Below are 24,622 nucleotides of genomic sequence, written 5' to 3'. Positions count from 1 at the left end.
TATATATATATATATATATATATATATATATATTTCTCACGATGTTATTATTTTTCCTAAAGATTGATTGAAATTCCTGCTTACAGTCATAGGTTGCGAGAAATGAACTCGTTTGAGGTTGACTCATATCAAAATCGCTTTGTTTCCTCATAAGATGTCAAGTAAGAAATGCTATAGAGGGAATTCCGAAAGTTTTTCTTTAACAAGCTGAAGGTAACGAGCCAACGTAAAATGGCATCTACAATTCGCAAGTACCAAGTTCGTGCTTGCGAAGATCTTTACGAAGACGTTTTTATGGCGCTTTCATAGCGTTTTAAACCATTGGGATCTGGTTGCCGCAGGTCATGCTCTAGACTAAGACATTTTTATCGCATAATGCTCATTAACTTGCGATTCGATAACGTCCATCTAGTCGTCCCCTTATCGGGCATGGTCTCTTTCTCTCTGTCTTTACGATTAAACTTTCACGTAAAACTTCCGGCAAGAGCAAACTGGGAACTTCCGGCGTCGTTCTATGTTCTCGCTTCAATTATCCATCTTACCTTCGACTGCTTCTTCTTAGACTCCCCACCTTCTCCATCTTCTTCGTCTTTTATCCCCTTAAAATACGTTTTATTACTTTCCGCATTAGTACCTATAATGACTCCTCTTTCTTCGACTTCGTTTCTTTGTTCATGGAAAAATCAATCGTATTAAGCCGATCATAGGTCTATGAAACTTTCGATTTATGAGATAATTGACCTTAATAGAGCAACACTGATGGTTTGTACGAAACAATGAAAAAAATGAAATGAAATTTTCTCTTGATAAATATTTATGTTTTATATTTAAGATTTGTGAATGTTTCCTTCATCATTAGATAATAAAACCTTTCGGGTTTTTTAAATTCTCATTTTATATTATATCATTAAACACAAGTAAAAATATTCTAAAATATGACGTTTTTTATTGCGATAAATATTAAATTTTTATTATTTTAATATGTATCCTTTAAAAATATAAGATATATTATTAACATTGCTAGGTTGAATTGGAAAAGGAAATACAAGAAAAATAGAAATTAATTACGAAAATATTTTGTTCTAATTTTTCTATTGCCAATTTAACATCAAAATTTCATTTTAAGCTCTTAAATATTAAATGCCTCAAATGCTTTAAATTTACACTGAACATCTTGAATTACTAATGACTTACTGATTCAGTAATGCATATATATTTAGCTGAAACGCGATATAACTTTAACTATTGTATTATTGGGAGTACAAATTAGTTCGGTCCGTTTCCCTAAAGATTGCTCCAGCTGTTGTGAATGGTTCATAGACAGCTGATTTTGGCGGTTTCAGAGAGGTTAAACATCTGCTAATAATATTCAGTTTATATCGCTTTGAGTTTCATACAAAAACCTTGATTTTTACTGTGTTTGAAATGTCGAATTTTGTGTTAACCAAGCAGCATTTGCGAGAGGTTTTGATTTTCTGCTGTAATTGGAAGAAAAGTGCGGCTGAAGCCCATCGAATACTTGTCGAAGTTTATGGTGACACTGCGCCAACTGATAAATGTAGGGAATGGTTTGGACATTTCGAGGATGGAGATTTCAGCGTTGAAAACAAACCTCGCTCTGGACAGCCAAAAAAATTCGAAGACAAAGAATTAGAGATTACTCGAAGAAGATCAGAGTCAAACGCAAGAGGAGCTTGCAGAATCATTGGGGGTAACTCAACAAGTCGTTTCTGTACGATTGAGAGCCATGGGAATGATTCAAAAATAAGGAAATTGGGTGCCTTATGAACTGAAATCGAGAGACGCTGAAAAACGATTTTTCACTTGCGAACAGCTGATTCAAAGACAACAGAGAAAAGGTTTTCTGCATCGGATTGTGACTGGAGATGAGAAGTGGATATTCTACGACAACCCCAAGAAATAAAAATACTATGCTAAGCTCGGTCAATTGTTGCCATCGACCTCAACATCAACACCACGGCCGAACATTCGATTCGAAGATCATACTCTGTATCTGGTGGGACCAAAAAGATCTTGTTTACTATGAGCTGCTGAAACCTGGCGATTCCATTACGGGCGATCGGTATCGGCTATAATTGATTCGTTTGAGTCATTGCGAGAAAAACGACCGGAATACAAGCAAAGACATGATAAAGTCATTCTTCTTCATGACAATGCTCGGCCTCATGTCGCTAAAGTCGTAAAAAAATATTTGGAAACGCTCAAATGGTATGTTTTACCGCACCCGCCGTATTCTCCGGACATTGCTCTTTACTGGTTGTTCCAAAAGATGCAGCAAGTCACCGGTTCACTTCTTTCGCAGAAATCGAAAATTGGTTCCAATATTGGATCGCCTCCATTTTTTCGAGATGGAATTTGAAAATTGTATGAGAGAAAAAGTAGTAGGCAGCGATGGACAATACTTTAATTGATCTGTTCATTCATTTTGTTTTGAAATAAATGCATTTTTGAACACAAAAAAACGGACCGACTAACTAATTTGTACTCCCAATAATATCTTTGATTTAAAATGATTAATTGATAATGAAAAGAGAAAAACATATATGTCAAGACATAAAATATTTATCAACTTTTAAATTACAGGATATCGTAAAATATCGTATATACTATTATATTTGATATTTCTTTGCTATTGCGATATTGAAGGGAATATTTGCGACAATTTCGTTTTTGATCTTATTCTAGTACATAACCAGAATGCACATAATAGAAGATTTCATCACTGTACTCGCACAGATCTGATCGAATATAATAACACGGCATGTCATTATGACCTTTTAATATGGAGGCAACAGCGTCTCTCTCGCATTCATTTTATCGATAACGCGGCCATGGAGAAATACGTAATTGAATCGGAGAATCATATTATACGTTGACGAAACTGATGTCATCTTACAATGTATCTCGTCGACGCTCAGCGCAGGGAGGATTCGTTTCTGCAGGGGGAGTCTTGTGAGTTTTTCACATGCAAGGAATCGGCAGTTTTTTGCTCCATTTAACCGCGTTTCGATCTCCTCCCGTCCTCCGACCTCCATTTTTTTCGACACGACGGAAGCTCGCACTCCCCATCAGTCGATCCATTCTTTTTGTATTCTTTATTTACGGAGCTCTGTCCACATCATCCCATCTTCCATTTCCGCACCCCTCTTTGCGAATCATCCCGCGTCTCGCTTGCTTCCTCCCTGTCTTCCTCTTCTTGTTGTTTTCATCTCATATTTCTTTGTATCTTTCTGTCTTTTTTACCATGCATACCTTCATCCTTTTTATCACGCCATCATATTGGTTTTGCTATTGGCTTTGTTGTTGCCTTGTTCTTCTCATCCTTATCTTTTTGTTCTCTTTCTTTCTTTAGTTTGTCTAAACTTTCTCCGTTAATACATTTTAAGTTTCTGTAACTTTCATTTTTCTTTTTCTCTCTCAAACTATCTCGTCGTTCGTTTTCCTTACTTTACTCAGTATTCCTTTACTAACGTATTCTACTTTGCCTGTTCGAGCTTTTTCTATCGAGATTTCTTGGCATTTCTCTGTCTCCATTAACCTATTCTCTTTGTAAACTTCTACCTCCTATTTCATTCATATTCTTTTTACTTCCAGTTTTTTTTATTTTCTTTCTGCTTTCTTCTTATCTACTAACATATTTAATATTCTATTACCTCGTTGTCTTTTTCTTCTTGCGCCTTTAAAATTTTTTATTCCCTTTTTAATTTATTATTGTATTTTAATAATTTTGGTTTTCCTCTTTCAATTTTTCATTATAACACATTTCAATTTGTTTAGAGTTAATTTATATACAAACATATGTAAAATAACATTAAACACAATAAAATAATTGTAAATTGTGCGTTAACTTTTTTCTGTTTGCATTACGAATGTACGTACACATTTTATTTCTCACGAAAAAATATTACGATGTATGTAATAAAGTAATACGTTTAAATGTTTTCATATAAATAATTCATCAATCTTTCGATTAAGCACAGCAATAAAGCTATTTAGTAATTAATAATTCTTTCTTGTTAGTAAATGTTTTTAATTACGAAAATATAAATGTTTTATTGATTATTAATTATCAATTATTGACAATCGACTTTGTTTTGTACCTACAGTTTTTATGTGATTCAGCAATAAAATCATCTTTCAGTACAGATGTTTTTGAGAAGTCTCTATATGATACGTAATAGCTTTCAACAGAGTATCATCGCGAAAAGAAGATCGATACGTAAGCGCGCTATGAAAATATTTTGCGTACGAAGTATATTCTCAAAAGCATCTTAATAATATCCGATAATATTATCGTAATATTCGATGATCAGAAAGAAATTGCACCATCCGGAAACTGTAATTACATTTTTTATCATTTCCCAATAAACGTTATTTCTTTCTGTAGATCGCTTATAACGTTTGGTGCTTAGTTTCGTTCAGCATTTTTATTTCAAGTATCAATGCTGCGGAGAATAATGCGCATGCGATGTTATAATCCGTATAAGATACCTATATTTTACAAATATTATCTACGGAGAGACGCGAGATGTATTATACGTCGCTACCTGTAATGTAAACACGACACTACATTGTGCTCGCATCATCGTGATTCCCAATAAAGTCCGCAATTTTCAATGGAATCGACCGAGCCAATCGTTACTCGCACCGCGAAATCGGACTGCTCGTCCTTATCGCGCTCACATAGCAAAGAGGATCAAACATTAATAAAAACAAACGCAACACCGGGTGCATCGGCAAATCCTTCGCAAAGCTCCGTCGCATTGTCCGTGTCTGCCCGGCACTCCTGGAAAAATGGTTAATCCGTCCTTTATGATACGACTACCTCCACGCGCGCACGCGCGCGCGCGGATTCTGTCTCCGTTCGGGCGGAAAAAGAAGTGCGCCGACTGTGGAAATGAAATAAGCGCGCGTATATGCATACGCACAAACCGGCCTGCATATACATTCCCATAGTATCTCGTCACCATTTCTATCCGCATCCCTTTCATCTTGCTACCCTCCGCCGTTCTCGTGAGCGAAGGCGAGAGCGTGGCCGTTTCCAAGCCTTCCTCTCGGTAGCTTTCTCTCTCTGCTCTGCCGAGTCGCATCGCAATACCTTCGGATATCACGCGAACGTCCATGCCGGGGATAGCGACATAATTTTCGCGTCGAAGGACCAACCACGCCCCTCGGGGAAGCGTGTAATCCCCGAGCGGGTATACGAACGTCATCCCCGTGTTACAAAAGACGACGGATTTTCAGCGAACGCGCGAATTACGTTTTTGCGTGGTATTTTTACAGCGCACGAGAGCACGAGATTGCCGAAAAAAAAAGGAAAATCATCCACGCAAAACAGAGTAAATCAGATCGTAGCTTTTAATAAAATTCTGCTATTTCATCCAGTTTCACGGAGAAAGACCTGAATCAATAAGCAAGTAGAAAGCAACGTAGCTTTCATTAACGTATGTAATTATAATGCATGTAATTATATCATAATTGATAGAAATATCAATTAGTTGTTTCAAACACAGTGACAAAGTATCATATCATTTTACGTTACATTTATAAGGAATATTCTCAAATGAATAATTTATTATACCAAATATTACTACAATGTGAATGACAAATATTTACAAACTGTAAATACGTGATCAACGTTCTTCTTGCGCAATTCTATGTATATTATTTATTATTTATTTATAAAAGTAAAGCTCACAATTTGATATTTGTAATTATTTTTCTTCTGTAAAGTGAAAATACGACCGTTGAAGCATGCTTGGAAAGAATAATAAATTAGTTTACATGCAAGTACATGAGAAAAATATATTTTACTGAGGGAAATAAACTGATCAGATTATGAAGGTTGTAATTATTTTGCAATAAAAAACTTGTTTTTCTGCAATTTGTAGCAAGAGATAAACTACAATTTACAATGATGATAAACTTTCAGAACTTAACGCATGTTTTTTTCTCAAATATATTTTTTCAATTAATTTTTCATTTAAAAATACATTTAACATATTAATTATTAACTGCATGTTAATCATTAATCGTGTTATTAAAAGCATAAGTATGTATAACTATTTATTATTGTATTACTTAAAATTACTATTGCAATATCAGTATATTGCCAGTATTACTATTGCTATCAGTATATAATTTACTATTACTACTAATAAAACTATTTATCTATTATTGCGCTGAAACATTACTTTAGAAATACTATATCTTAAAAATTAATATGCCATATCTTAAACATTTGATAGAATTTTTCTGATGGCAAATTCGAATTCAGCGCCCCAAAATAGTTAAATCTAATTAAGTGTGAGAAATTCTATTGGATATGTATAAATTCACATTGCAATATTTAAGCGCTAAGATCCGCTTTGAAAATAGAATTTTTCCTACTAATTTTTCTCTTGATTAGATTTATTCTCGGTATTCAATATCGAATTAAAAATCGTTTAAAAAAGTTGCTTCCTTTTCTTACATTAAGGATTATTCAAAATTTGTGAACTAGTTTAATTAATTTTATGCATATCTGAGAAGGACGTGACAATTCGAGCATGAACTGCAAATTATCGAATTGACATAATTTCAGAGACCAAGTGTATTTATGTAATCTGAATTTCACGGACGCTCTCGTGCGAGTTGAGGAACCGTACGAAGGCGCCCAAGCACGCGAACAATGTTTGATACAGCGAGACATGCAAATTTACCTCGATTGCGAGAGCTCGAACTCCGTCACGGGAGGGTGCGTTCGGCGTATACACATGCTTCTCCGATATCCAGAGAACCTTCGTGTAACTTGGCCGAGCACAAAACTCGACGATGATGTCCAGAGATTCGCCCTCGTTCGCCGTCACTGTTTGACTCGGTGGATGAACCATAGGTGGTCCTGCAAAAATAAACGAAAAAATAAACAAGAAAAACAGTTAACCTTTGTCGAACCGGCATAGCTAGCCCTCTTGTTGTATGATCGTAAATCTACTCTTCGTTGGCATGATAGTCGCTTTTTATATTTGCTAAGAGCTTTGTACCTTATTAACGGCGCGAATTTCCATCTAAATAGCTCGTTAACGCGGGGAGAGGGGGGGGGGGAGTAACTCTCGTTCATTTACTCTGATTTTATTTCATTCACGGGAGCATGCATTTGATTATTAGGATTATCTGGCGCGAGTGTCTTTTATAGGGCTTTTTCGGCACATGTATCATTGTCGTCAGTGTTTTTGGCGTGTTAAAATTCCATGATGGTTAGTCGTGTGACTAGCGTTACCATATCTAAATCACAAAAAAAGGATACACATGTATACATTTTAAAAAAGGGTGATTTTTGCGAGAGCGGAGAAAGAGGAAGTATAATTTTATATGCATTAAATGTAGGTATTTAATGAAATAAAATTTCTAGAACATTATTTTTATTTATAATTCTTAGTAATATAATTTTATAAATACATAAAATTTTAAGAGTAACGGCTGGTAATCCTAGTCGTAACTGATTATTATGGACCTCAACATATTGTAAATTGAAGACTATACAGAAACAGGAAGCACTGATCAATAATCCATAATAATCGATTCTGCTAGCGTCGTTTTTACGAACCCATGATCTATCTTTATTTTTTTCTTAAATGATTATTGATGGATATTTTGATGGATGACGCAAAAATACGAAGTTTAAGCAAAGGCAACATAGTATTTAGTGCACGCGAAGACAGAATTTTTTCATGAATTAGATCAGCAATTTTTACATAAAGATCGTTACTGTGTTTTTAATTGAACGAACATACAAAAATGTAGGCTAATGGATGGATTAAGATAAACAGCTATTAACGGAAGACAAATGATATGATGACAGATACAGGATTTGTCGTTATTTTCTATACTTTTTTCACTCAAATCTTCACTCAGATCTTTAAAAAAGGGAAAAACGCAAGAATATACGAAAACAGCTTAAAATAAATAAACTTATAATCGGTTTTTACTTATAAAAGGTTTTTTAAAATATTTAGAAATTGCAATGTATTATTATTCTTCGATATTATGTTATAAATCGCGATAGATATTTACCGATATTATACTGTGTCTAAATATTATTAAACAAATATTATTAAACAAATCATGTTATTAAAAATAAATCTGCTTCCCTCCTCTTTTGGCACAAGTGTCAACGAAGATAGATATTACTGTAACGCGATAAATTTCGAAAAAGTTCTGGAACTGAAATGTACGGTCGGGGGGTCCAGTGACCCTGCTGAACCTGTTCCCGATCGTAAATCTGACCTTCGGTGACACTTCTGATGCAAGGGATGACCTGAAGGTGGAGGACAGGAATCACAGATTAGGACTACTGTCATCCTCTTCTTTTTTCCTCTTCTTTTTACCGTTCTGTTTACTCATTTGTTTGTACCTTATTAATAATTAATAGTTTGATGACTATATTAATGAAACACGACAAAACAAAAGAAACATTACGTTAAAAAAATTGAGATCTTTTGTGAAGGGCACGAATTACTTCTCAGTTTTTTATCCGGTATATTTTAGCCGATTATAGTTATAAGAATACTGTATAGTAAACAAGAATATTCTGTTTTGACCTTTTTTCAATGTGCATCGTTGAACCGGCATGAAAATAGCGACTTTTCAATATTGGCATGTATCAACATACGTCGATCAACATACTTTTTTATTTGGACTTAGGAAAGTTTACAATTGTACACATACTATGCATGCTGAACATTAAATTTTAAATTAAATTCTTGAAAATAAATTTAAAAAATTTCATAACTAATAAGCAATTAAAAATGTTGAACAAGAATCGATTCCAGGATAACTTTTAAAATTATGTTTCTATTCCATTTTTCTAAATAATCACGATTATTTTCAAGAATCAAGAATCATCTAATATAATAAATTAGAACAATAGTTTGATGGAATGCGGTCTACAGCACCGCTGATTTGTGCAAATGCTTCAAAACAGGATCCAACGAGACGTGCAACGAGATCGAAACACAGAAACTTGGCACATCGTACGACAATGCGAGCAGCCCTTAGCCACGTCGTGCGGAGTGTTCGCGCGCGCAAATTGCAATCATGGGTTTTCGATTTCCAGCCTCAAGGCGATCGCGATTCAGCAAATTGTCTCGTACTACTGTTCGAATTTCCTCTTGTCGACTACGAGAGGTTTGTCGGAGTTTCAGCTATGCGAGTTAGCGTTTGCGGGTCGGAAAATCGAACGAGGCTATGAGAATCGAAACGAGACAAGATTTTCTTCGCCTCGACAAAAAAATTTCCGTCTAGATTGGACGAGGCGCTTCGCAACGCAAAGTAAATTATGCAAGAACAAGGTTCAGAGTTTCAGGCGGTACCATGGATTTTCTTAAGTTTTTTTTTACGACTGAATTAAAACGTGCTCCAAGTAATTGAAATAACGAATTAAAAGAGTAGTAAATCACATAATTTAGTTAATTTATTTTCTGATGCTGCTGTTTCTCTCTGAGAATATTATTCTTTTTAATAATCAAACGATTACGTGTTTATTAATACAAATAAAAATTCTTTATACATGCATACAGAATATCTTATACAGAATATCTAAATTTTATGTATTTTTGTGTATTACACTATACTATATATGTATAAAAAATAAGTCAAAAGAAAAAATTCTATTTTTGATCGAAGCGGATCTCAATGCTTAATAATTCATATGCAAATTTGCAAATATATTCTTCAATTCTATAAACTGCGTGTCGATTTAGTTTGTCAGATTGAAACGCAAAAAGAAAAAAATAAGTTATCTGCTCAATCGTGTGTCTGATTATCTCGTAATTTATTCAAGTACTCAAACCGATTGGTCAACAAGCAGTTACTATGACAAATTGCATAGCATCATCAGCTCTTTAGTCTACGCACTTCAGCTAATTGAAGTGCGGATGTCGCTGCTTAACCCCAGTCACGACCTCCCTCTAGGCTCATTTTCTACTCCACGGGAAACCACGTCCATCCCCAACCTATTCATTTTTTTTCTTTAGATGGCCTCCCATCTGCACAGATTTCCTGCTTCGTAAAGCAAGCTTCTGACCTCGACCGAGCCGTCAGAAGAGTGAATAGAAGCGGAGCAGTATAGCCAGCAACCGCGGCATCGTTCATGAATATTCCTACAGCTGAAATTGCTCGAATATCTTGGAGGTAGTTCTTGTCCCTGCGGCGAGGGACGACTCTTTTTGCTATCCTTCCGTTAGCCCCACTTCAAAATGACGCATAACAGCGACGATGAAAAGTTACCAAACTCATGCATGTGGTGCAAAGCTTTCTTTCAGCACACAGCTTTTTTGAACATTTTTACGCACCTTTAATGACATCGTTCCGATCCGTGAATTATTCAAGTGCATGCTACGCATGATCTGCGTGCCAGGATTGCACCTGCAGAAATGAACGAAGCTAAAAGCCTCGTAAAAATGAACACGATTTTTTTTGAAAAATTTACTTGTAATTTAAAGTTAAATTAAGTTAATTATTTGAAGTTAGAAATTTAATTACAATTCCTAATATTGAGTTTGGTTGAATATGTTAATTATCAGATACAAATTCTAGAAATTATGTACTGAAAGCGTTGATGTAATTTCATCATATTAATCTTTTCGCATTTCTGTATTTGCATTTGTAGATATTCTGTTTATCAATTCTCTCTTTGTTCTTACTATCTTTTCATTTCTTTAATTATAATTATTATTTATTGTTCACTACTATTCTTATACTATTATTCATGCTTTCTTTTAAAAGTTAAATTTTATTTTATAATTTTCCATGTCAAACATTGTAATATTTGATTTTAAACCTATTTTTACTTACATATTCTCGATAATAAATATTGAGATCTTTTATAAATATTCTTAAAATGCAGTTTTACGAAATAGTAATCGATATATGATTCAAGAAATATAAACAAAATGTATAAAATTTGCAAAGGGTTATTAGGTATAAAATCTTGCTCCTTAATAAAAAATCAAATATTTATTTATTCTGTGTTTTATATATATGTGCATGCGTGCATGCGTGCGTGTGTGTGTGTGTGTGTGTGTGTGTGTGTGTGTGTATGTCATATATTGATATTCGTTTATTAAAGTATTCATTTAAGTTTTTTTTTATAGATGCGTGATCATGTCAAGATTAAGTTTATAATAGATATTTTAATAAATAAAATTTCCACGCAATTGTGAACGGAATTAAAGAAAAATGTCAAAAACAAGTCTGAATGGGTCGGTATGTACGCCATTTGATTTTATGGTGCACAACTGGCGACAATGATTATGAGAGTGTTAACGATCGTCGACGACCGACTTAAAAGAAATACAACGAGAATCCGTGAGCTGTGTTCAACTACATACAGTAGGTCTTTCCCGAAAATGGGTCTTCCTTGAGAAAATTTCCTTTCCTGAATTGCACTTGGAACGCACCGCGACGTTTCCGGAAGGAATCTCTTAGCAAGTTAAATGAATCGCAAACGATTGCCTACAACGGCAACATGATTCATTTCATTGTGCACCGTTAGAAAGAGCTTCGATGGGAACGATCGTCAAAGTAACGAATTTCCTCATGACGATTCAACATCGTATCGTTCGCTGTGGAACGGAAAGGTTGTACTTTGTCCGCCGCGGAATTTAGATCGATAGCGACACGGATTTGAATCTTCTCACCGAACATCGTCCGTCGTTTAAAGAAATTACGGATCGATGGCTCGTATTTTCAGTTATCGATGGCTTTCGTGATACTTTCCGAACATTATGTGAGGTTGGAAGGAATTTAAAGAGAAGAGGAAATGTTATAGACAATCTTAGAGATCACCAATTAAATGATTTTTTTTAAATTGATAATTAAATTGATTGTACAAAATCGCTCTAATATAAAGTTTTGTAATTTAAGCTCTCAAAAAAATGTAATTGCAACTTTTTAAGCAATTTTAAATTGTCTTAATTTATATTTTTAAATCAATTTAATTTCTTTTAAAATTTGTTAAAATTTAAAAATTGCAATCCCTCCTTTTCATAACAATTTATTAAATTTATTAAACGAAAATCGTCTTAGAAAAGAAAACTTTCTGCATATTATATATTATTTCACAAAAATGCAAACTAACATCTTTTCTTTAAAAAAGAAAATAAGTATTATTATGTTTCGATAAATTTTTATGCGATGGAATTTTACTTGTGATCTTATCGTTACATATCGTAAAATAAGTTAGATTTCTGCGTTCAAGTTCCATTTACAAGTATCCAAAAGGTACACACCGATTTCTTTCAAATTTGACACAAATAGAATTATGAAAAATATTTAACATATGTCTTTCTATTTTTCTCATAAATGATTTTAAGAGCAGTTTCAAGCTCTTTCAATTTTCATCTTCATATCTATAAATATAGAATAATAATTTAAAAAAATGAAATTTAATGTAAGATATAGAAGTTTTTGTAAATCATTATTATTCTACTTTTATAGATATAATAATGAAAATTCGAAGGAGTAGTACTCTTAAAATCATTTTTGGACAAAAATAAAAAGACATAAATAAAATATTTTTTATAGTTCTTATACATTTGTGCTAAACTGGAAAGAAATTGGAGGTTTATCATTTGGATAAATTTACTTATTAGAAGAATAGGCAATGCAGAAACGATCGGACAAGAGTGGATATTTACTATGGCATTAAAAGAATTTCACTTGTAAATCGCCCAATTCAAAATCTATCTGTGGAATTGTTTCTGAGAGCGACGAAACGAATTATTCTCTCATGTTCGTTCACGAGTATAACAGCCTGTTAATTAATTCATTAATTTCCAATCTTGAAATCAGCGACGTTGCACTTCGGGTGACAACAACTGCTCGTGTCTCGATTACCGCAAGATTGCAGACAGATTTCAGCATACATGCATTGACATGCGATAAACTCCCTAAAGGGATTCCTAAGGGATCTAACAACGTGATATTTGATGACATTTGGAGTATATTTTCAATGATAATTCATTGTTTCACATCGAGAACGATTTGTTACGTTAACTTTTACACTTTTTCACTTCGATTCTTGAGAAACATATATTTAAAAGAGTAAAAAAGATATTTATTTTCACATATATATTTTTTGCGTTAATGGGCGTTATATAAAATTATTAATTAAAAATGTTAACAAATGCCGATACAATTGTTGGCACCATAGTAATAAGTTTACGACACTATCATACAATTTATTATAATAAAAATTCAGCAAATTCTTGAAATGTATTAATAAATCTAGTCATATAGGGAATTTTTAAAGTCTTTCTTAGTGTTTCTTTTTATAAAATAAACAATTTTTTGATACAAAATTATATCTTTTAAATTCAGTCCGCTATTTTGTCAAATTTGTCAAGAATATCTAATATTGACTATGATAAAAAGAAGATTTATTAATATATTTTGAGAATTTATTGTTTCTTGTTTCAGATAAACTGTAGAAAAGTTACAATAGTTACTGTGACCTACCACTATATATGGGTAAGCTTAGTTATAGTTGTGTCAACGTTATTCGTTAATATTTTTAGTTGAAGATTTATGTAATTCATTAATATACGTGTAAAATATTAGTCGAGTAAAGTTAATAATTTTCACAAAAAAAAAATCATAAAAGAAGACATCTTTTTGACTTTTCTGGTCTGATGTGTATTTTCCCTCAAGGATAATCACCCTGGCTTGGAAAAATGTTCCAAACTTTTCATCAAGACCGCGCGTTGCTTCAGGAAGACAGAGATATATTAAAATTACATTACGGTTTTCGCAAGTCATCATAAGATTATTATGCATGAGGCCACTTGTTGTACCGGTTGAGTCTGATATAACCGACGACTTGGCGAAAATATTTTCCGACAATCTCTCACGTCGGACTAGAATTTCTGGGAAAATAGAGAGAGGGAAATCATGGTGCACGCGATCGTTTCCCTTGGCGAGAACGATACATCCCCGCAAAGTTCTGACGCTATCCGTGCGAGGATTCACTCGGTTACTCGTACTTCAAAGCGATAAGCATCAACGTCCATTCAGAGTCGCGATAACGTCCGCGAAGCAATGCTATTGTTTCAAGGCGTTAGCAAATGGCAGCAGTTATCTATCCATTGTTCTCTGTACTTATTAAAATCGAGATGATATTCGCAAATTCTACAGATGTTGGATTTATTATATTTCGCGCTGCACATAAATTTTTTGCATTTTCACCGCTTTCCTCTTTCCTTTTTTGTTTTATATGTATGATAACTAAAACTTTCTTTGGCATAATGAGACTAGAGACTCGTTTTTTTTACAATCAAACAGAGTCTAATTATAGAATTAATTTCAAAATCACATTTAAAATTAAGATATTCTAACAAGCTAAACTTTAAAAGTATAGGATTTAAAAGCTTTAGAGAATAGAATTGTTTAATATACTTAAAAAGCTTAACAATTGAATTTTATATTAAAACAAAATATGAATATGAAGGTAATTACCAAAATAAATTATGAATGTTGCGTTATTACGAATATAATAAAAAAAAAACTCAAATAATATTCCTTTGCAAAATGCAGTCGCGAAATAATTTTCAAAGGAAATCGCTCGTTTAAAGATGTTATCGCGCTATTCAGTCTTCTTAAAATTTCTCATGACTTCCTTCGCTTGTGAACGCAAAAGGCGATCAATTACATTTCGGATAAAAGCGAGTAGGATCAACAAGATTAACAGAAAACAAACTAACAGCACAACAAATTAGCAGAAAACCAAATTGAAGTTACTCGTCTGTCTCCTCGAGCATTCAATTTGCCCTAAGTTAACATTGGCGCGGTGATGTCCCTTTAACTTTCGAGACTTTTTTCCATCTTCAAAAAGAGATATGCGCTGTTTTCCAGAGAAATACCTTTGTCCTCGAAAAGTGTCCGTCTTGAAGGATAATAAAAGGTCGAGTAATTGTATCAAGAAGAGGACACCCACAAATTATTGCTCCTTCCACAATTTGTACCCTCGCAATAAACCTTAGAAATCGTCGTCGAATACGACTCACCCACGCCCGAGGGGACGGGCTCGATATTACTGTCATCGCATACACGATGAAAAACGTTCAATTCTTTTCTCTCGAGTCAATCCTACGATTTCGACGATATGCGTTCGACTCGAGGGGCCGACATTTTATTGGCGGGATATGATGGGTTTCGATATTCATACGATACTTTGGGGAATGATCACGCATGTGAAATTATTCGTGCGTCGATAGCGGTTGATATAAAACTGTTTCTATCACTTATCACTGAATTGTATCACCGAATTCACGGAACATTGACCGTAGAATGTCACTACATATTGTAACACTGAAAGCATTATTGACAGTGCGCTTTGTGAGAATGTAAATGTTTTACTGTTATATTCGATATCTCCCCATTTCATTATATTGACATGTGAATTTTTTATACCAATTGACGATTGTCAAGAGAGAAAGATTAAAATATTCCTTTATATATATATGTTTACATATTTAAAAAAAAATCTATATAAAAATTAAAACATTTCTTAATTAATATACTGAAGTATGTTATCTACTGCAATAAAATAATTTTTATTGAAGCATTTTTTATCTCAATCTTGTAATAAGGATAATCAGCTAGCGTCTTAGATTTGTTATCTATCTCTGATGCAGCTTTTTTCTATTTTCTTTTATATTATGCTTCGTTCATTTTATCCCGGTCATTTTCTTCAAGTACTATCATTACCGCCACCGCAGCATCTCTGCATACCACGTGTTCATCGTTGCATCTTTCGGTCCCTCGAGGACATCGTACGAGCTCCTTGCAAGACTTCTCTTCTAATAAGTTTATGCATTGTTCTCTCTAGTCGGTGTTTCTTTTTTACTACTTCACCGCGGGCATGCAGAAGATATTTTCATCGAAAAATATTTTTCTTTTTTATAAATATGAATTAAAAATTGTCGTCTTGTTTACACTTATTTTCGGTAAATTCAAATGCACCTGTTAACTTCTAATTATATTCTTACTATTTTTGAAATACTTAGAAAATTTTTTACTATAGTTATTAGATTAATAATTCTAATCCTAAACTTTTTCAAAAAGTAATAGTTAAATAGTTTTAAAATCATAGTTTAATATATATATATCTAGTTATGTTTAGTATTTCAATATAGCATATAGTTTCATTGAAAGCAGATAGACATAGAGGGAGATATTTGTTTTCCTAATCATTTTAGAAAGTTATATTTACGTGCACATATTTTATATTTCTGTTATACCTATTTATGATGAATTATATTTATACAATAAAATGTAATTGTAAGTAATTGTAGTTGTAAGAATTGATTGATCAAATATGAAGAGAATATTTGAGTGTGATTCATACAAATACAATTACTTGCAATTACGCAATTATACTCTTTAAATTCTTGGAGTGGAATCTCACTTTAAGGGGTGAAAATTGAGCCAGTTTTTAGAAAAGAGTGGTTCAATTTTCTTCGAGTTACTTTATGAGTAAAATTTCATTATTTAGAATGAATTTAAGAGCTTCAGGGAATATGTATTACATACATATATACAGAATGAATTTTATATTTATATACATATATACTGTTTGTATACTTTCCGCCGCAATTCCATACGCCAATGATCGGCGGCGCCTCGTTTCTCTTCTGGTCCGGATAATTGCCACGTCGCGAGAACATCGCGTTTATCAGGCGAAGTGCCATCCGGCAAGAATTTTACGAGAAACTTTTCTCAGTCGCAAGGTTTCACTCTCGTAGCAGCAATAATTTTATTTACAACCGGCTGCACTGACGTTTACGCGGCTCCGCGCGGGCTCGAAAACTTATGCGTCCACGTAGTTAAAGTTACGAGTGTCACGAGGCGAAATTTACGCGCCGCGGTGGCGACGCGTATTACATGTATTGCGTAAATGGTGGCTAAGTTTTAAAATTTTCGAATTACTGTGTTTTAGGCGGCATTGTCACGATCGAATGACTAATTAACTATTCAAGAACGTACTCGCATGAAAACGCAATTAAACCTGCAGTGTTACTTTGAAAAAACATCGACGGCGGAGGTCGATATGATAGGATATAAAGCGCAGTCGTATTTATGAACGAAAGAAAAATAGGTTGTCACAATGTGCCGTAAAACGGGCCGCGAAATCGGCTGGTCAGTGAGAGCTTTCTCGCAAAAATGCGTCGTTATTTCTCGGCCCGCCAGTTTTGGCATTTTGTTGTCCGCATTGTTCGGCGATAACTTTCGGGCGTCTCGCGTCGTGTGACATAGTACGCCATTGTTTGAAATACTAGAATCTTGGCATGGTAGGTCTGTTAGTTACGATAATTGTGGACGACAAAAAATTATAAAACAATTATTTTTTTATTGTAATAGCGTAACTACAGGTAATTGCAGAATGTTCGTTATTGGGTTATCGTTACTGTTTAGTAATTGAATTTATCAACCAATTTTACAAGTATTTGTATATTAATGAAATATAAAATTGTACTACGATAAGATATAAAAATACAAATATAATAAAAAGATACAAAAAAAAAACAGAAATTGACAAGTAAAAAGATGTTCTATATTTTAATAAACGAAGAATTTATATTTTTCATTTGAAATCTAAATGAAAAAATATTAATACAATAAATAATGTATATGCAGTGAATTCATAAAAAATCAAGTTTTATATTATCTTTAAAGAAATATCTAATGCTTTTCAATTATTTTCTACCCGATATCAATATAAACTAGAACGTGCGGCTACATGAAAAATTAAAAATCAAAAACTGAAGGCACAATGGATATGCTGCGCTACTGACTCTATACACGAGAAATAGTTTGAGAATGAAATTGGCAGATACATCATACATATATCAAACAGTACGCGTCCTTTCAGTTATCGAATGAGAACGAGAGATAAAAGGCGTAGCAATCCATGAGTAGAAAACACGATAGAGCCCCGCGGCGCCTTAATTGCATTTCCTGCTCCATTTTCGACGATGGATATCGTTGGAAAGCTACAAAAGCTGATTTCGAGGAAATAAACAACTAGAAGTCTGAATAAGCCAACGATAGGCAAGACGCGAGGACTCTAACTTTTCGCCACCGTCGCGACTTTCTTTTGACCCGCGAACCAATCCTCAGCCTCAGTCACGGTCTTCGCGCACAGGAAATTCGTGTAGAAGAAATCAATCGCGAGGAAGGAGCCGAAATACGTCGCGATCCGCACGGAGAAATGTTACAACTGAAAGAGATTTCGGAAGAGAAGAAAAAGGATAGATGGGGAGAATGGGGAGTGATCTTTTGCGGAGGGCGAGATTGCGGGAGACGCGAGAGCCGGGGAATTTCTCGGAGCGGAACGACATTGCCGCGCGAACTTGTCGGATAATATAGGTTAATCCCTTAATCGGGGTTATTAGATGAAATTTTATCCCGCAGGCTTTAGTCAGTACTTTCGCCGACCTTCCTATGTGTCCGCACAGACATTAGCGCACCCTTATTAAATACCTAATAACGCTTATGAGTTAATTCACTTTTCGAGAAGCGTTAAAAAGTCATCCGGCCAGGAAGTTGGAAAATGGAGAGCTGAAAAGGCAATTGTGTCTCGTATTATAGCTCATTACCTTACATTTTATTAGGGTGGAAGCGCGGACAACGGTATTACGAATTTCTTTTTATTATATGTTTGCAATTTTATTAAAAAGCAGCATAATCAACTACTGCAGTTGCTACATTCTACATTGCTTTTCGTACCAATGTTGAAAATATCATTTTGTAATTATAATAAAAAGTAAAAAGCTTTTATAATTTTTCTATCTTGCTGACGTATATTCGTGGATTATAAAATGCATACAACAATAATATCATTAAGATAATCATTTAATTTCGAGTGAATTAATTAATCTTTACATAATTTATAAAATACCTCATATTGTCACGATACTGTATTATATTTTGCATTTTTGCTGCGCGATGGAATATAACTTTCATTTTGAAGAACATATCCAGTTGATTTGTTGCTTTCATTAAAAATAACATTTATATCATTGATATACTCGATCAACTGAACTTTGGCTGATGAGAAATACATGTACAATTCACCTAAAGAACAAAGAAGTTTTATACATAATGCACAATGTGGCTGAGCAATTACTCAATTCGATATATTATCAAGAGATCAAAAAAGAAAGGAAAGGGAACATACATATGATGTACATTTATTTATGAAGTTTGGATTCATTTCGACAAGCTCTTATGTATGCATATTTTAAGAACAGCTTCTCTTAATGACGAGAAAGAGATTCGAAATTAATGTCATAGAGATAATAAATAATGAATAAATATATCTATTTAACAGTCATATTTGTTACATAAACATGTATTATATATAAATATTAATTTGTTCTTTTTTTCTCGATATCTCAAAGAACGTGAGAGACAATATCAAAATTAGTATGTACTCTAAATTTAATAAATCAATAAATATAAATATAATATAAATTAAAGTAAAGTAAATTTATAAATAAGTAAAGTAAAATTAAAATTAAAGTAAAATTAAAAATTTATAAATAAGTAGATTTATAAAAATAAGAGAATTTTAAAATCTTTTATATTACAATTGCAATAAAATGATTATTTCTATAAATATTCCTATTATAATAACCTCAGTTTATTTTAATCTTTTATAAAGAAGTGAAGTTCCCAGTTTTTATTCTTTTTGAATTTTTGATATCTGTATTTTTAATGAATATCGTTCATTAAACATTATTTTAAGTAAAGTAGCATAAATTTTGTAAACGCTTTTTATAAACGAGGAAAGGCATTAATCTATAATAACAGAAAATATAACGCCATAACGCAACGTCAACGATATAATACTACCGAGCAATTATACGCCAAAGTTTTAATATTCAAACTACAATTTGTGCAAAACTGAGGGAGCGCTGTAATTACGTGTTCTAATTTAGGGATTAAAATACGAGAAGACGTGCAAAAACTCTTCGGCGCTCGGAGCGCGCGATCGCGCGCGTAATGCCGAGGACGATAATTGAAATTGGATACGAAAGGAGGACTCGGTTAATAAAGCCAATTACGACGATTCCAGAGAGATGGGAACGAGCGTCAATGTGAGAGAGAGAGAGAGAGAGAGAGAGAGAGAGAGAGAGAGAGAAAGAGAGAGAGAGATTTCTCCGAGAGATAAGAAAGCATTTCTTCTTTTCATCCAGGAACTCCTCTACATCGAGGATAAATTGTACTGATTGTGAATTACATTACAGCGAAATCCCTATCTTCGTTGACGAAACACGCGAAACACAATACACAATTATTCGTCAATTAATCGGATGATCGCAATTTTGCCTTCTAGCGGAACGAAATTTAATATAGTGCGTGAGATGAACTTTGCGATAATAATATATAGATAATAAAAAACGAAACACGGAACGCAACCCATTATATCGATTAATTAATCCTTTTTGATTATAAAATTAATTACGCAGGAATTAAATCGCTTAAATAATCTGTCGTTGTCAAGTCTAGTAAAAACATGAAAAATGAAAGTAATTAATATTACATATTATATAATAGTCTTTGCATTTTATAATTATATGTTTAGAAATATGGAATTAACGAAGTTATTGAATTAAAAAATGTTAATATCAATAAGATTATTATATTAAAATAAGAGTATTATATTATTATATTAAAAAAAAACAAACATAATATAAAAACTTGATTATAACTTGCGCGATAAATACAGTTTTATATTTAATCTCATTGTATAAAGAGAATACTAAAAAAGCAAATTGAATTTGCGTATCCATTGATCCACTAAGGAATTCTTATCAGCTTCTTTCGTTTCTCTTAAAACTGGCAGCAACAACCGAGATTTCATGGAGGTACATGAACGCAAGGAGGCGGACAAGTCCCGCGGGGCGATACGTCGTTTTCCCAGTCTATCGGTTCGCATCCAACTTTTCCTACCCTTTTTCAAAGGCCGGCAGATGTGGGTAGGTGGCAAGACAAGACAAATTATCAGGAGGTCGTGGATATTCGCCCCCTTCGTTCATGACGTTATCGTCCGTAAAAGTCTGTGCGATGTCGGACAAGTATGTGAGAATGAGAGTACAAATGGTGTATAAATGTGGATAGCTAAAAATAGGTAAATTCCGAAATAATCCAGCTTTATTGTTATGCCTTTATCCGAATGGCTGTACATTACTAGTTGGCACAATTGACAAATCGCTATCGTTCAACGCTTTGATGTATATCAAATATGTATTATACAATCGCAGAATATTTGCAGGTAAAATTTGTGATTGTTATATAATAAATATCTTGCGATTATATTTATTTTTTTAATAAAATATGACTTGTATTTTACAATATTTTACTGCGATTATGATATCATAATAATAAATATATTTTTATTGATTGATAGTAATTTTGATCATTTAATTGATATAATTACTCATTTCGAAAAGGAGGATGTTAATTTATTATCGAAAAGGAGGATCATTAAATTTTGGTTGTTTTAAAATGAAAAAGTTTTGAAATGTACAGATTATGCATATATCATATTAAAGAATTATTTAAGTGGAGTCGAATGATATATCGCTTGAGAAAACATCAGGAACATGGAAGGAATCGTTATCGAGAAGGATCGCAATAAATCTAGAAGTTGTTAAATAAGATATCAAGATAGTTTGAGAATTAAGTAATAAAAATTGTATTATGAATATTTAAGTACATACAACTTAATAAACATATTCGTTATTTAAAGCTAGAATTCGAAATCAAACGATTATTTTGTATCAGATCTTTTGTTGCTCGTCAATTGTTCAAAAAAAATCTCTAAATATACGTATTGTAACAATATAGTTCTTGCTTAATTCCCAGGACATTTTGTTGTTGTCTTATTTAATAACTTTTTATCAATAAATATGTTACAGTATTAGATCTATTGACTTTTATCACGGTTTTTCTCATGTTTCCAATATTTGTCCAAGACAACCGACACACTCAACTTCACTTAAGAAGAGAGAGAAGAGAATAGTTCTCTCTTTAATTCATATTAATTTATATTAAATTCATATTAGCTATATAATTTGTACATCTCGGAACTTCTTCATTTTGGCCGAAAAACAACTAAAACTTAACATCCTTCTTTAAATATTTTACTAGAATAAATAGAAAAATCTACATTCTTAGAATTATATAAAGTAATATATCGATACTTCCAATAGTTATTTTCCAGGGAATCTTCGACATGTCGTATCATTATATTGATAGAATAAGAATCTACACGTTGCTTTGCGAGAAATTTACTAATGAAACATCTTTTCCTTGTATACTATCGTATCTTCAATACGAAAGTAATTAAATAAATGAAGCCATGATTTCATAATAGAATGTGTCACATTTCAAAACATTATCAAAAATATAAAAAATTTCATAGATTATTCTGTCTATTATTACCTCTGATTATATCTGTGTAATTGTAAAGTCATCTATCACATCAAAACTATGAGACTATTATCTGTTTGTAACTACAAAACTATTATCTGTTTTTATTATGATTTCAGGATATATTTATGAACAAATTTTTCATAAAATTTCGATCGATCAATTTTTTTTTTCACAATTCTTTGTTGTTTTTTTTATATAATATTATATAGCCCAAACATCCTCAAATATGTCGTGTTCCTATATACACTGCCAGTGCTGAAAATTTATACTTCTCACATAACATATCCTATAGATTTTCTGTACTAGCAATGTCGGAACACAATTATAAAACGTGGAAAGTAGATTACAGTTAACGACTTGATAGTCGAGAAAACATCGTTTAGCTTCGTTTAGAATAATGACACTTCACGATGTCTATCGCTAAAAATTGTTGCGAATTTTCCTAAAAACTTTCCTAAGTATAATTTTAAAATTTAATAATGTCTTTCATAAATTAGCGAAGAGCAAAAACATTTTGAAATGCTGAATAAGGTACCGGCGTTTACTTATAATACCTACGTGCAAGAACTTTTACTTCTCATTAATTATTGCGGACATTTTTCATATACTGCAGAATATCGTGCGTGTCAATACGCTGATATTAATTATTCCGAAGCTCCTTGTACGGCAGATGGTGCGAAAGCTTGTATGTCGTTGCAGCAGTGACGGAAGCGAGCAATTTGTTGCCGAAAATAGTTTTGCTGGGCTTGACATTAAACGAGTTGAAAGAGTAACGAGGTGCATTCACTTTTTAATATTTAATAACAGGATAGGGAGAGCAATTAGGCTGGCAATGTAAGTTAGCAGGGAATCTGTTACGGCGGTATAGATTAATTTGCAAAATAATAGCGTTTAATTAAATTTCTCGCGGCTACTAGTAATCTGTTTCCTGATTATTTTACCAAATTTCTAAGAAGAAAAGGATTTCAAATACGATACATATGCATTTGGAATATGATAATCTCGTGATATGATAATCTCGTATTTCATCGTGTGCACATGTTTCTATTTAAAAGTCAGAGGAATCGCATCACTGGCGTGTTTCAAACAATGAAAACTGTAGCGGCAAAATCGCAAAGTTTTAATGAAACAATATAGCGTTATAAAGGATATCACGCTCGACAATGTTGTATGGAATACGAGTAGGAGTTTGACGATACCAAAGTGATAGCGTTATCATGTGTAATACACGATCCTATCCGCCACGAAACTTTAAGAAAGAGTCGACTATATAAAGAAAAAATATGCACTGAATATTGTCCGAACGAGTTTCCGACTCGTCAGAATGCAACGGGCATCCATATGTATAGCGAACTATTGCTATCACGACTTCCCAAGTGTAATGTTCGATATTCTTATGATATTCGGATTACTTAGCTTGCGCGTCGGATACAGAATTCGAGAAGCTCAAGTGCATCTCAGGACTATCAGTAATAATTCTGCCAATCCGGTTATAGATGCAGAAAGAAATGCGCATTATGACTGTCACGTACATCCTCAAAAGGATTTTATTTTATCGTTTCGAAAGATCGATCGAGAATCCAACAATGCGATATAAATTATAAAAATGGGTTTTTTATAATCGTAACTAGAAATATTAAGAAAATACTGAAATTTTTGTATATATAATATTTATAGCATATTATATATAGTAAGATTTAAAAGTTTTCGTCAAGCACATAAAGTGATAAAACAACTATTTCTATTTTTTAACATAATCATCTTTAATTTTAATATATCTTTTAGAACAATAAGTTAATTTATCTGTATATAAACTAAAATAATATTGTGAGTTTTTATGCTCAAATTATTTAACACTGCTAAAATTATTTCTTTATCTCTTGTTTTCTTATATCACTAGTAAATTTTTTCCACATAAATCAAACTTCAATTTTGAAAATAAAAAATAATCACTAGAGGCTATATCGAGATTGTAGGGTGGGTAATGAAAAAGTTCCTGCAGAGTTAAATCATTTTAAGGATAAAAATTTTAAATATTTTTTGATAACATAGAAAAATTAATTTATTGTTCTAAACAATATCTATATTAAAATAAAGAATAATTATATTAAAAAATTTATTT

At 32.8% G+C, this 24,622-nt stretch overlaps 1 protein-coding gene across 1 annotated transcript in view; it reads right to left on the bottom strand.

The window, feature by feature from the left end:
- The window catches only part of LOC108684159 (hemicentin-2), a 146,871-nt gene that overhangs the window by 739 nt on the left and 121,510 nt on the right, over positions 1-24,622 (bottom strand). The window contains exon 7 of the mRNA XM_018188288.1: positions 6,723-6,901. Within this exon, the coding sequence (XP_018043777.1) occupies positions 6,723-6,901 (179 nt within the window). The remainder of the gene's footprint in view (positions 1-6,722; positions 6,902-24,622) is intronic.

Source organism: Atta colombica, unplaced genomic scaffold (genome assembly GCF_001594045.1).
Source record: "Atta colombica isolate Treedump-2 unplaced genomic scaffold, Acol1.0 scaffold126, whole genome shotgun sequence".
Classification (NCBI taxonomy): Eukaryota; Metazoa; Arthropoda; class Insecta; order Hymenoptera; family Formicidae; genus Atta; species Atta colombica.
Note: the sequence above shows the minus strand (reverse complement) of the source record. Positions and strands in the feature narration are given on the sequence as shown.